This window comes from Orbicella faveolata, unplaced genomic scaffold (genome assembly GCF_042242905.1).
Source record: "Orbicella faveolata isolate gen_17 unplaced genomic scaffold, um_ofav_v1 contig_13, whole genome shotgun sequence".
NCBI lineage: Eukaryota > Metazoa > Cnidaria > Anthozoa > Scleractinia > Merulinidae > Orbicella > Orbicella faveolata.
The window spans coordinates 27,837,865-27,850,000 of NW_028301540.1; the positions used below are offsets into that span (position 1 = coordinate 27,837,865).

The following is a 12,136-nucleotide window of genomic DNA, read 5'->3' on the forward strand; positions in this document are numbered from 1 at the left end:
CCTAAGCGAGATGACGAACATCCCCGTCTTTTTCATATGGAAGTATTAGTACTCAAGAACTGTAACAATAGAGGGCCTGATAGTCATAAAGTTCAATATTGCGCTGAGATGAGAAAGCAGACTTCATAGCTCATTCGTCTAATCAGTCGTGAGTGTTACTGCTATTTGGGCACTTACTGGAAGGGAGCGCTTACTGGAATATTAAGAAACGGCGCTCAGCGGGGAGCGCTTATTAGAAAAAGGTCGCTTATTGAAAGGAGTGCGTTAAATCAAATCATTACGGTAGATAAAATACGAGAGGAATGGTGACATCGAGGTTCGTCATGCAAGTGTAAATTCGGGAGCCCTCTAGGCTAGCCAGGTTATTGCCAAACGCACAATGGTATCCGGCGTTCGAGTCAAGTACATTTGTTAGCAGCAAGTGAAAACTGGCGCATTCTCCATTTTGAAATCTTAAAAGTGTAAGTCCTGTCAAAAGTGAAAATCAAGAGGAAATGAAGTAATATATCAAACACGAGAGGCTGTGTTTCGTCGGGATATCAAACACCGAGAAGAGAATTGAAAATACGACACGCAGCGGAGTACTTTTGACGAAATTCGAGATGTGTGAATAGCTGATGAAACACAGTCTCGAGTGTTTGATGTATCTTCTCAACCGAAACAAAAACTAAGGAGTAAACGGAGAAGTAAAATCATCAAAATCCATGCTAATTAAGACCGGGTATCCAAACCCCCTTTACCGTTGTTATTTTCTTTGTTTCACTTGATGAAGCATTAATGAGTTTGAGAAGGAGAAAGCAAAGACCAACCTCTTTCCCTTATCACTCGAGCCGAAAACAGATCTTTTTACCTTGGGCTGTTTGTTGCCTCATTTCAGACCAGGTGATGATGCACTTGAGAATTCCTGCTTTCAAATTTTCAAATATAATATAATTTGGGACGATTTTAATTTCGGACAAAAAGAGTGTCCGAAAATAAAACGTCCGCATTTTTTTGCAAGTAATTTGGTCGCGTGTATATGGATGTAAAATTTTTGGATGAATTAAAAAAAGAAATTTTCTAGAGAATAATTATCATGTGGTCTGTAATGGGAATACAAACCGCCCGAGCTTAAAAGGTCTACTGATCTCGGCGAAAAGACACCTAGGAAGTCGAGGAAGATCGGCTTTCTGTTCTCCTTTATCTGCTACAACTTCTCCCTACTAGATCTATATGAAAATGTATGGCGGTCGGTAAGGAGAATTTGAAGGTTGAACCAACCTGACTGTGTTATGTTTGCAGGTCTTGATCGTTACGTTCATGATGGCTTTCGTTCATACGGGACACTTGTTGTTTGGTCGCCTTCACTCGGCGTTCAAGTCATTTGGCGAGACGTTCTTGCTGGTCAGCAGTTTCTTCCGCTTGGAAGGCGTGAATCATTACCAGGGCCCCATGGTCGAGCAGCATCCGGTGTTGGTTTTGTTTTATTTCGGACTGTTCTTAGTAGGATTCTACGTTTTTATGAGGGGGACGGTAAGTCAAAGAGCATTAGTTAGCATCTAAGCACGCATTTGTGCGGTGTAATATTCTACTCTGGGTATTGTTATTCATGACATGGTAATAAGTTATGGGGAATCGCCTTAGCCTGGGACAAGTCCAAGACCAGGCGAAAATATAGAAGCGGACAGCTAGATCAAGCCCGACGTATTCATTGGGTGGGAGGGTAGGTCGCCATCCTCTCCACTTTCGCGGCCTCGAGGAGATTGATGGGCTGGACGACGTGCAAATTCTTTTATACCGTCTTTTGCAAAATCCCCAGGATATTAATTACCAATGCAAATTGAGTTTGCATAGGCCATATTCGCATTTTCGGTATTGGACTCGAATTAGTTTGTAATGGAGGCTCATGCGCGGGCATATCATTGAAAGAGATTTACGCCATTTGCATTTGAAAAGACTCCCCGTATATTAGCCTCACTTGCAAGCTTGTTCCAGTCCAGTACCGAGAATATGAATGTGGCCTGTTCGCCATTTCCACATCCCCCCAAAATTCTGCATAACCTTTGTTCCCCATTTTCCCTGGGTGTTACAGTCGTCCCAAGAGAAACTGAAGACAATGCTTATGCAAAATTTTTGGGGGGCAAACAATCTGTATTATGGGGGATGTGGAAAGGGCGAATTCCGGCACCGCTAAGGCCGTGTTAAGTGAGGAACATTCCTCAGTAGACATATTTGTTGTTTATTTTACCGGTGATGTCTGCAGACGGCTGCTGTTTTCATGTGTGGAATTCCACATTCTAAGAAAAGACGAAGCAAGGTTCTAGCAGATTTCGCGGAAGACTTCGTACGGAGCAAGTAAGTATATATACATATACAGAAATAACGCGTTTCTACTATTTCATCATTAGCAGCAAACACCATTTAGCCGTAGGCATTCACGGCAGGGTGGCCTCATGGTTAGTGCGCTCGTCTCCGGATCGAGTGGTCCGGGTTCGAGCCCTGACCGGGGACCTTGTGTTGTGTTCTTGGGCGAGACACTTCACTCTAACAGTGCCCCTCTCCGCGCAGGTGCATATAAATGGGTACTGGTGAATTTAATGCTGGGGCGTAACCCTGTAATGGACTAGCATCCCATCCAGGGGGGAGTAGAAATACTCCTAGTCGCTTCACGCTACAGAAACTGGAGACAAGCGCAGGCCTGATGGGCCACTTGGCCCGTGTGCCGACTTTATCATTTTTATCTATTCGCTGAATAAATTGGTAGAGGCTTTCAGCAGACAGCTAGCAACTGTAGCAAACTGGAGATGAACTAGTTAAGAGTTTCGTATGATATCTACTTTGTAACGTAAAGGTCAGACTTCGCGCTTTCGGTATGGCTGGGTCACAGAGTCACATGAATTGTCATTCAACCATACTCGCCACTGTAGATAAGTTCCAACCATACAAAGCAATGTTTAAAGAACGTCTCAAAACTTTCCCTTTCGAGCTTGGCGTGATAGTTTTGTTACTGTTTTTTCGATCATTTTTGTTTTGTTTTTTTAATGGCGCAAATGTAAACGACGGCTTCTCGACAAAGGCTTCAGGAGTATTCTTAACAAGCGCGCAAGAAGTGACGAGAAAGCCAAGAACATTTAGAGCCCAAAGAAGAACGCTTGAAGCTTTTTCGGCTGTTGTATGGCGTAGGAAACTCCTCTCGGGGAAAACTGAAGTTGCTCTCATTCTTCTTGTTACTTTTATAGCGAACGGTTGTAAACGCAGGAACGGTGCTTTGTAGTCTAAAAAATTATAATAACTCACATTCTTTATCCCATCTGATTTCACCTCAATAAATATTGAACGTTGCTGTGTCTTAACAGGTTACAGTCTCTGAGAGAGAAGACCCAGAGAAGAGAAAGACGAGATTCCACATCGGAGGAAGACGAAGATGAGGAGGAATATGAAGACGAGGAGTTGGAAGCGTACGAGAACGACGCTCCTTTTCCTATGGTAAGGGTTGATATTTTGGACGGACGGACGGGTAAACCAACTAACGAACAAGTAAATGAACGAACGCGGGAAGGAACGGAGGTTCGATCGATAGAGCGAACAGACGGGCGGACCGACCGAATGACCGACTGAGCGAACGAACGACCGACCGATCTACCGACCGAACGACTGACTGAACGACCAACCGATATACAAAAGATATATTGGGCCACGGTACCTGCCACTTAAAGGAGCTCAGTCGCCGTATTTTGAGTTATTTTGGCCCCCTACAGAATTACCTTTAAATTGAAGGAAACCTGAAAATAGTAGTTTACTAAGATAGAAAAACGCCAAAAAGATAATGATAAACCAGAGAGGAACAAGGATGGTTTAGGATGGAGAAGATTAACACGGATTACAAACGACGAATTTGAAAACTTCAGGATAAACGTTTCAAGACGCGCAAACCGTGATGAAGCTCCTTTATTTTGGAATGGTTTGCATCTGATCTAACGTGATCTCTTTGCTATTTAGGAGCACGTGCTGGATGAAGTACAGGATCAACTTGACGAGTTGTCATTGCGAATGGATAACCTTATGGGTTCGGAATTGTTCAATGACCGCTCCAACTCAGATGACTTGGTGTCATTCTCAGAAAGAGAAGAGGATGTGGAATACCTGTACCAAGCGGAGCCCACGTCACCAGTGAGTAGCACTGGGTACGACAGTGACCACAGTAACACCTCCGCTGCGAAATGGCAACTCTCTAGTTCCAGTTCCCAGGACCTCTCTGACTACTATAACAAATACCAATCGTACCCAGGCTTCTATGACCCGTCAGGGTGGCCGCCGGGGCCTAGGCACCACGCTAGCACCAGGCCTGTTAAGTTTACTCTGGGTAGTTGCAGTTCTCTTGACATGGCCGTGTATCACAGTGAGAAACCTGGGAAACTTGAAGATCCTTCGTGTTCAAGCTGTTACGAGATGGATAGGAACAACGGTCTTTTCACGGATTACGGGGAGAAAGGTCTAACACCTAAGCGTCGATCAGTTGGTTTGGGCGAAGACGATTTGCGTTCTGGTGTCTTACGTGATGGCGAGCTTCGTGGTGGCGTCTTGCGTGATGGTGTCTGGCATGTTGGCGATATGCGCGATGGTACGGTGCGTGCAACTATCGTACGTGACGGTACCTTACGCGACGTTTCCTTGCGTGATGAAACGAGAGCAAGCTTTGTTAGTTCATTGTCTTCAGATGGAGTTTGCAGCCAGGATCTTTCCTTCTGTTCTAGCCATTCACTTCTTAAGTGCCCTGATCCTGAGCCCATCAGACCAAAGACTATGTACGGCGCGGCGCGTACCCATCCGCGACGGGGCCAAGAGGCGTCGGCACTACGCCCTAGCACTACAAATGGCGGAAGCTCCACAGAGACAGCAACTTGCAACACGCCAGATCAGGAGTTGAGGAGGAAGACGAAGAAATCACATCTTCGCAGAACCAAAGGGCTCTTTCGAAGATCTGTGGTATACCCTGGCCACGAAGGTTTCGCTTTGGCAACTAGTCCTCCTCTTTCACACCGGATGGCTCGTGGAAAAGACTCTGGGCTCAACGCAGTTGGCGGGTCACGCGCACAGCCTGCCTGGGACCTAGCCCCGTCATCTTCGGAGCGAGGTTTGCTTCGGAGCCCAGACCCCCATGCTAAACCGTCAACTTCAGAGCGAGGTCTTCTTAGGAGTACAGATCCCCTTGTTCTGGAAGGTTCCAGGCCTAACTCGCGCACCTGGGACCTGGCTTTGTCAGCCTCTGAAGGAGACATACTTACATACCCAGATCCCCACGTCCCAGATGCACCCGTGAAAGGCCTCCTGGGTGATATAATTATGAATAGAAGACTTGGAACTGACATAATTAATGACGACTCGCCGGAAACTACCACGCCCGGTGACGAATATAGACTAGCTTAGTGACAAAATACGCGTTGGGTCAATGGAAAGGTTTTGCCCTTTAATAAATCGGTCCCTTTATTGTGTGTATCTAGAGCCCCCTTAACCTTTGCCCTTCTATTTGCCCCTAATTTTGCACTTCCAGTGGACATTAATTTTGTACCTCTAGTCGCCCTTACAATAATTATTTACCTCTAATCGACCTCGAACTGGTACGCCTTTAAATTGTTTTCCTCTTGTCGCACCTTAAATGTGTACCTTGTTTAAGGGTCTTTTTCGTCTTCCAGTAAGAGGGAGATATCATCCCCTTGGGGTCTTGCATCTTATGTCAATGTATTCATATTGTAAGTATATATTAGACGCTGTATCACTCTGAAATTAGAGAGTTAACTAACAATTTGTACCAGGCACTTAGTATTCCATTTTCGTATTTTTTAATCCTAGTCGATTTTTAACATCGGTTTTTTTTATAAAGAATATATTGTTTTTTTATCAAAATGTATATGAAAAAAAAATATCTATGTTATCATGTGACAAATGAATAATAACCCTGTCTATTTATCAAAAATGCTCGCGATTATTATTATTTTTGTACTAGAAATAATGAAAATGAAATTAAGCTTATAAAAGTGTTCACTTAAAAAGAATATAAATGAAATAAATGCGGAATATGACCCGACCTTCTAAATGAAATACGACAGTTCCAGTTTGGTGTTGAATAGTAATAATATATTTAAATGCTGTTTTATGAAATATCTGAGATCATTTTCGCGCTCACATTAGTCAATAGGTGTGTTTGGATGAGAATATGTAGACACGGTTGTAACGTTTTAGATACACGCCTGTTTAGGAATATTTTATAAAAGCAATAGAGGACGTTATCCGTGTCTACATAGACTAGTCTAAACACTTGGGGATTTTGCAAACCCTCGACTGTGCCTCATGTTGTCACAACTGTCTCGAATTCTCCCCAGCCTCCCTCGTGTTTTAGATGAGGCTATGTAAACACGGAAAAAAGCACTCTATTGTTTAAATCGAAACGCGAGCGAAGGTTTAGGACAACGACACTGCTGTGGGAACACGGGCCTCAGACAAGTGTTTCCACACCTTTTTCGAGTTCTACCAAACTTTCATGAGTGAAAGAGCGCGATAAAGGAACTTTCTATGATCAAAGTATAGGTTCTCTTTCTTCCCGCCATTATGTCAACAGCCCATTCTGATTCTGTGCGGTGATCGATTTGAATAGAATCTGATTGGTCAACCCACTGTGCAAAACCAGGCATATCCAGTAATACATAACATGCAATTCTCCATCCATTTATGTATGACATGTATTCTTTTACCCTCGGCACCCTACCCCGTCACATTAAATGAACTAGTTGAGACATTTTCACACAAGCTACTATACGCATGCAAAAATTTAGTCAAAGTTAAAGCCCATAAGGTTTACTGTTATCTACTTACGCTTTAATTAATAACCTCTCAAAATCAACCAAAACCTTGTCTGTAAACCGTACGTGGCATTCCGGGTTACTTTAAGAATATTTAGATCAGTTCATTTTAGCCCCCTTCGAAACTACGCTGGAGGAATTTGAAAACGAAGGTTTTACTCTGAAAACGCATCAAATGTCTTCCGTCCACACTAGGCCAGAGGAATTTAAAATCGCAACAATCACCAGTCATTTTGGATTTGTGTTTGAGGAAAACTCGGTCAGGGAAATCACACGATTATCGTAACGTCATTTTCGAAAAGTTCTGTTTTCAAAATGTTTTCCGTCCACACGAAAACTCAAAGCCGGCGTTTTTAAATTCCTCCGGTTTGGAGAACGTTTTCGAAAAGCTCTGTATTCGAAACGGATTAGTGTGGACGGTAGACCTTACCGTAGAAATAAAGCTGCGTTCTCAAGTGTGGAGGAGGTCTTGTTGCAACTCTGTCGCAGATTCGCGATTTTGCATAAAACAAACCAACACCGCTGCTATTTAAGCTGCTGTAATGATTTGTATTTCTACTAGCATGATAAGTTCTTTCAATTCTAAGAATAACCACCAGTGTACACTAAAATTCTTCTTACCACGGATAAGTTTCCCGAAAAATGATATCCTATGCTATACTATACTTCGCTGATTTCTCTAACATGAAAACAAGGCTACCCGTATATATCCTGGGGGTACTCCTGTAAAATTTCGGATAGGTATGTGCCATAAAGGGTCTTAAACCCCGACCCTATTTAAGAATGAAGCAAGCGTAAATTGATTAATCGGCACAAACCCGAAAAATGACACGCTGTTCAATGACAAGCTGTTCAAGAGGAACACAGAAACTGAGGATGGCGTGAATGGGTTAGCTTTATTTCGTCTTTTGTAACATTGGAAGTTAAGCATCGAGCATAGGATTGGTTTTCGTTTAGCTGGGCATTTACGCACTGGAATTTTAGCTGATTCAATTTAGATATCCCATCTAATTAGGATCCCACCGGGAACACAATGTTAACAGGGCCAGAAATAATACTTTATTTAAGGATGGAGCGGAACCTTAAAACCAGAACTTGTCCCGCGGCACATGTAACCTATATATGAGAGTACCTCCCCTGGGGTTATATATATATTGTGTAACTAAAATATGACCAACGAGCGACCCAGTTAATAAGTTTTAACAATCAACCCGGTCATAAAAGCGAAAATAACAGTAGCCTTGGGCAGCGCATTTGAACTTTTGGATTCCGTGTCTGGATCAGGAAACCCATTGTCAGCTATCAGCTGTTTGAAGAAGCTGACCGACTTCTTGGGAACACGTGTCAAGTTACGGTCGTTGTCAAAGTCGACAAAATGGAGCCCGTAGGGGGTGGTGTAGGCCGATCCCCACTCGAAGTTATCCATCAAAGTCCACGCCATGTATCCTTTCACTTTAACGCCATCATCAATGATCGCTTTTAACATCTCGTTGGTGTACCTGCAAAAAAACAAAGTATTAATATCGAAACGGGGATCACGCAAGCGACAGCGCTTTGTCAAAGTAGCTGACAGCACACGAAACGCTTTACATCAATTCAAGTACATGTTAAACGAGAGAATACCCTGGTCGACTCTGGTGATGATGTGAGCAAATTCCACGAGAGCTCACAAGTGAAAAGCATTGTGGCTCGTCACTTGATCTAGCCTTTAAGGATGTACTCATCCAAGCCGATATCACTTCCTACCCCGCAAAGAGTGTTCTGATAAGAACCTATTACATAAAGGGATCACTTTGTAACGTACTCAATAGTTTTAAAATTGAGCTTGTTCTAGCAGGGTTATGTAGGGAATTTGTGTTAAATATTGATAAATTTAGGCTAAACTTTTCACGATGCGTAACCCGTGACGCAGCAGTAAACTGCAACAAGAGAAGTTACTAGAAAAAAAACGATATAAGTGAGTTAAGAGAGCGAGCCTTGACGTCCAAATGATTGGTTAGACTCTATTGGAATCTAACAAAATTACCTTGGATAATTATTTGTGCTGTACATTGCTGATTGCTAGACCGCTGGTCTAAGGCGGAGCGGGCACCGGGTACAAGACTGGGATACTCCCCGATTAGAAAGGGGAATATTTTTACACTCGTATACGTGTGCGGTCTTTACCTTTTATGGTAGTCCACTCTGAAAACGTCATTCAACCGGTCTTCTCCGGTCTTGCTCGCTTCTCCAGGCGGCGCCACGCCGTTCTCAGTCACGATAATTGTTGGATCATTGTAATTGTCTTTGATGTATTTCAACAGCTTGCGGAATCCAAAGGGAGCCACGTGACCGTTGGGCCAGTCCGGCCAGGCTGGGTCTCCGCTCTTGGCGAATGCCTCGTCAGCATTGAACGAAAGCTCGTCTCCTGCAGGTTTGTCGGCCACTTTATCGGTGGAGTAATGATTCACGCCAAAAAAATCGTAACTTCCCTTCACCATGTTTTTTTCTTCCTCACTGAAACTTGGCAAACGACTGGCAATCCCAGCAGCCTCGCTGCGGTTGCCCACGATGTTTTTAACAACATCCGGGTAATCACCATTTACAAATATGGGATGGGCAAAGATGCCAAGATGAAACTGCATGTAGCGGTCAGCGGCGGCCTTGTCCTTGGCAGAGTCAGTTTTTGGCACAGCCCAGCCGGAGCTCAAGGCAAGCGTTACTTTTCCGCCTTGCTCAGCTTGAAAGTTTTTCTTGTAGGTTTGATAGGCCTTTGCATGGCCAAGTATTTGATTGTGGGCCGTGCGGTAGCGTAGAGTCGATAGCTTGGTTTTATTCGAGATGAACCCGAACATGTAGAACGGATGACGTAACATGACAATCGCGGGCTCGTTCAGTGTGATCCAGTACTTCACTTTGCCCCCGAATTTGTCGAAACAAAATCGGGCGTAGTCGTTGAAGTAGTCGATCATGCTTCGATTGGTCCAGCCGCCGATCGCTCGGAAGACGTCGGGCAGATCCCAGTGATACAATGTTACAAGCGGCTCGATGTTGTTTTTCTTGAGTTCGTCGATTAAATTGTTGTAGTAGGCAACTCCGAGCTGGTTCACGTGATCTGTCGTTCCGTTAGGAAGGACGCGACTCCACGCGATGGAAAACCTATACGCTTTGGCTCCACACTCTTTTAAAATCTTCACGTCCTTCTTGTACTTGTGGTAGCTGTCGCATGCCACATCTCCAGTCTTGTTGTGGAATTGATCCGGTGTAGCGTGAGTAATAACATCGTAGATGCTTAATCCTTTTCCGTCTACGTTCCAAGCACCTTCTATTTGATAAGCCGAAGTAGCGGCGCCCCACAAGAATCCGTCGGGAAATTTGTCGTATTTCAATTCGTCCTTGGCAGCTTGAGACCCTCTGAAGGAAAAATACAGCAACGCAAAGAAAATAAAATGCGCCATAGGGATGTAACTTCAGTTCCAACGCAGTGCACGTAATGCTAAAAATACAACTCCTGGCGTTCAATAAAAAGTTTTCTTAGCTTGCTGCCAGAATAGATGGAGTATTTCACGCCCTAAAACACAACAGTAAAACCTCTTTTGCCATGGAAATGGTTGTGAGATAAAACTGGTAAATAAACTTTCGGTCACTGCTTAGCTCAGTGGTAGAGCACCGGACTAGCGGCCGGAACAACACTCAGGGAGGAGGAAGTGCCGCCTTTGTATTGACATCTTCAAATGGTTAGACTTTCTAGCCTTCTCAGATAAGGACGATAAACCGTAGGCCCCGTCTCACAGCTCTTCATAATTAATTCTGTGGGACATAAAAGAACCCACACACTGATCGGAAAGAATAGGGGACGTAGCTCCCGGTGTGGTGGTCTATCTCTCATCTGATGGTTAAATGCTCGGAGATATTAGCTGCATAAGCTACTCTGTAATCCGAGAGTAAATTAAGTAATGTAAGCATGTCAGACCCCATATCAAAATACTTCAGACAGTTTCTTTGTTCGAAGGTCAGTAAAGGTCGTTTAATACCTACGTTTTGTTTTGCTTTCTCCTTTTTTTTCAATATATTTCTTTTTGAACGTTAGGTATTGACTCAGTAAAGTAAATCCATCGACACTGCTGGAAAAAAAAACAGTCGCCTAATTTGCAAAATAGCGAAAATATCATTGAATTCTACAAAGCCGGGAAATGTACGGACGTTTGGTTGCTGAGGTAAAAGATAAAAGGATCACTACCTTGCCTAGAGTATTTACTAACTTTTTTAGGTGCTCTTTTCAGAGGAACCCTGAACAAATTTTGCTATATGGCAAATATTGAAAAATATAGATATATTTAAAAGCTGTTGAAGGGTCGATTCCTTCTACTAAATTACAAATCTTGACTAACAATGTTAATCGATCGGGCACTGAGAGAATAACTTATATTGGGCATTGCGCTGTGAAAACCCCAGGATTTCGCGCGGCCATTTTTTTCTAGCGGGTTTCTTTCGCGTCACGCACGACGGACTAAGCGAAAGAGGGACTTCTTATAGTCTAAGTGCAACTCTCCTCCTTTCGCACCCTTGATTTGGGCCCAGGCAATGGCGGAGACAAATTGTTAGACTGAAGTAAACATATTTTGAGAGAAAGTGACCGAATAATTCTTCAGTAGTGATGATTTGCACACAGAAACAGAAAGACATGACTTGCATAACCTTCTGATAACCAAAAAAGAACGCCAATATCGCAGGTTAGTAGAATAATAGCGTGTCGAAGGAATGGTAAGAAGTCTTTTGCACTGAACTGAGAAGTCACTCAACCACATGCATAGAACTAGAAAAAGTTTGTTTCATGAGAGCAATGACTAAGCATAGAGAGTTGAAAAAAAAAAATAATAACAATACATAGTATGTGTTTTTCTAAGCTCAGTTGTGCTTTCCCCATCTTAGTGGTGTTTTTCTAAGCTTAAATGTGTTTTTCTAAGACTAGTTGCGTTTTCTCATCTTAGTTGTGTTTTTCTCGTCTTAGATGTATTTTTCTGGGCTTTGTAGTGATTTTTTGTTGTTAATTGTGTGTTTCTCATCAGTAGTTGCGTGTTTCTCATCTTAGTGGTGTTTTCCTCATCTTTGTCGTTTTTTTATAAGCTCACTTAGGTTTTCCTCATCTTAGTTGAATTTTTCTCATCTTACCTGTGTTTTTCTCATCTTAGTTGTGTTTTTCTCATCTAAGTTGTGTTTTTCTAAACTTACTTGAGTTTTCCTTATCTCAGTTGTGTTCAGGCTCATTACAGAAATTACAGAAATATAGGCTATCTTTAAAACGGGGAACGGGGAATGGG

General features: G+C 43.1%; 2 protein-coding genes across 3 annotated transcripts in view; one reads left to right on the forward strand and one right to left on the reverse strand.

Moving 5' to 3' along the window:
* The window catches only part of LOC110041153 (polycystin-1-related protein-like), a 61,635-nt gene extending 55,557 nt beyond the window's left edge, over window positions 1-6,078 (forward strand). For both annotated transcript variants that reach the window (XM_089285280.1, XM_020746434.2), the window contains exons 54-57: window positions 1,282-1,512; window positions 2,243-2,334; window positions 3,336-3,465; window positions 3,979-6,078. In XM_089285280.1, coding sequence (XP_089141406.1) covers window positions 1,282-1,512; window positions 2,243-2,334; window positions 3,336-3,465; window positions 3,979-5,406 — 1,881 coding nt within the window. In that variant the 3' untranslated portion in view covers window positions 5,407-6,078. The remainder of the gene's footprint in view (window positions 1-1,281; window positions 1,513-2,242; window positions 2,335-3,335; window positions 3,466-3,978) is intronic.
* Window positions 6,079-6,669: 591 nt separating this feature from the next.
* LOC110067019 (cytosolic beta-glucosidase-like) lies at window positions 6,670-10,744 on the reverse strand. Its single transcript, XM_089285281.1, has 2 exons — window positions 9,003-10,744; window positions 6,670-8,335 (listed from the first exon to the last, which is right to left on the reverse strand). The coding sequence occupies exons 1-2, from the start codon at window positions 10,271-10,273 to the stop codon at window positions 8,026-8,028; spliced, it is 1,581 nt and encodes a 526-aa protein (XP_089141407.1). The 5' UTR covers window positions 10,274-10,744; the 3' UTR covers window positions 6,670-8,025.
* Between the last annotated feature and the right edge of the window lie 1,392 nt (window positions 10,745-12,136).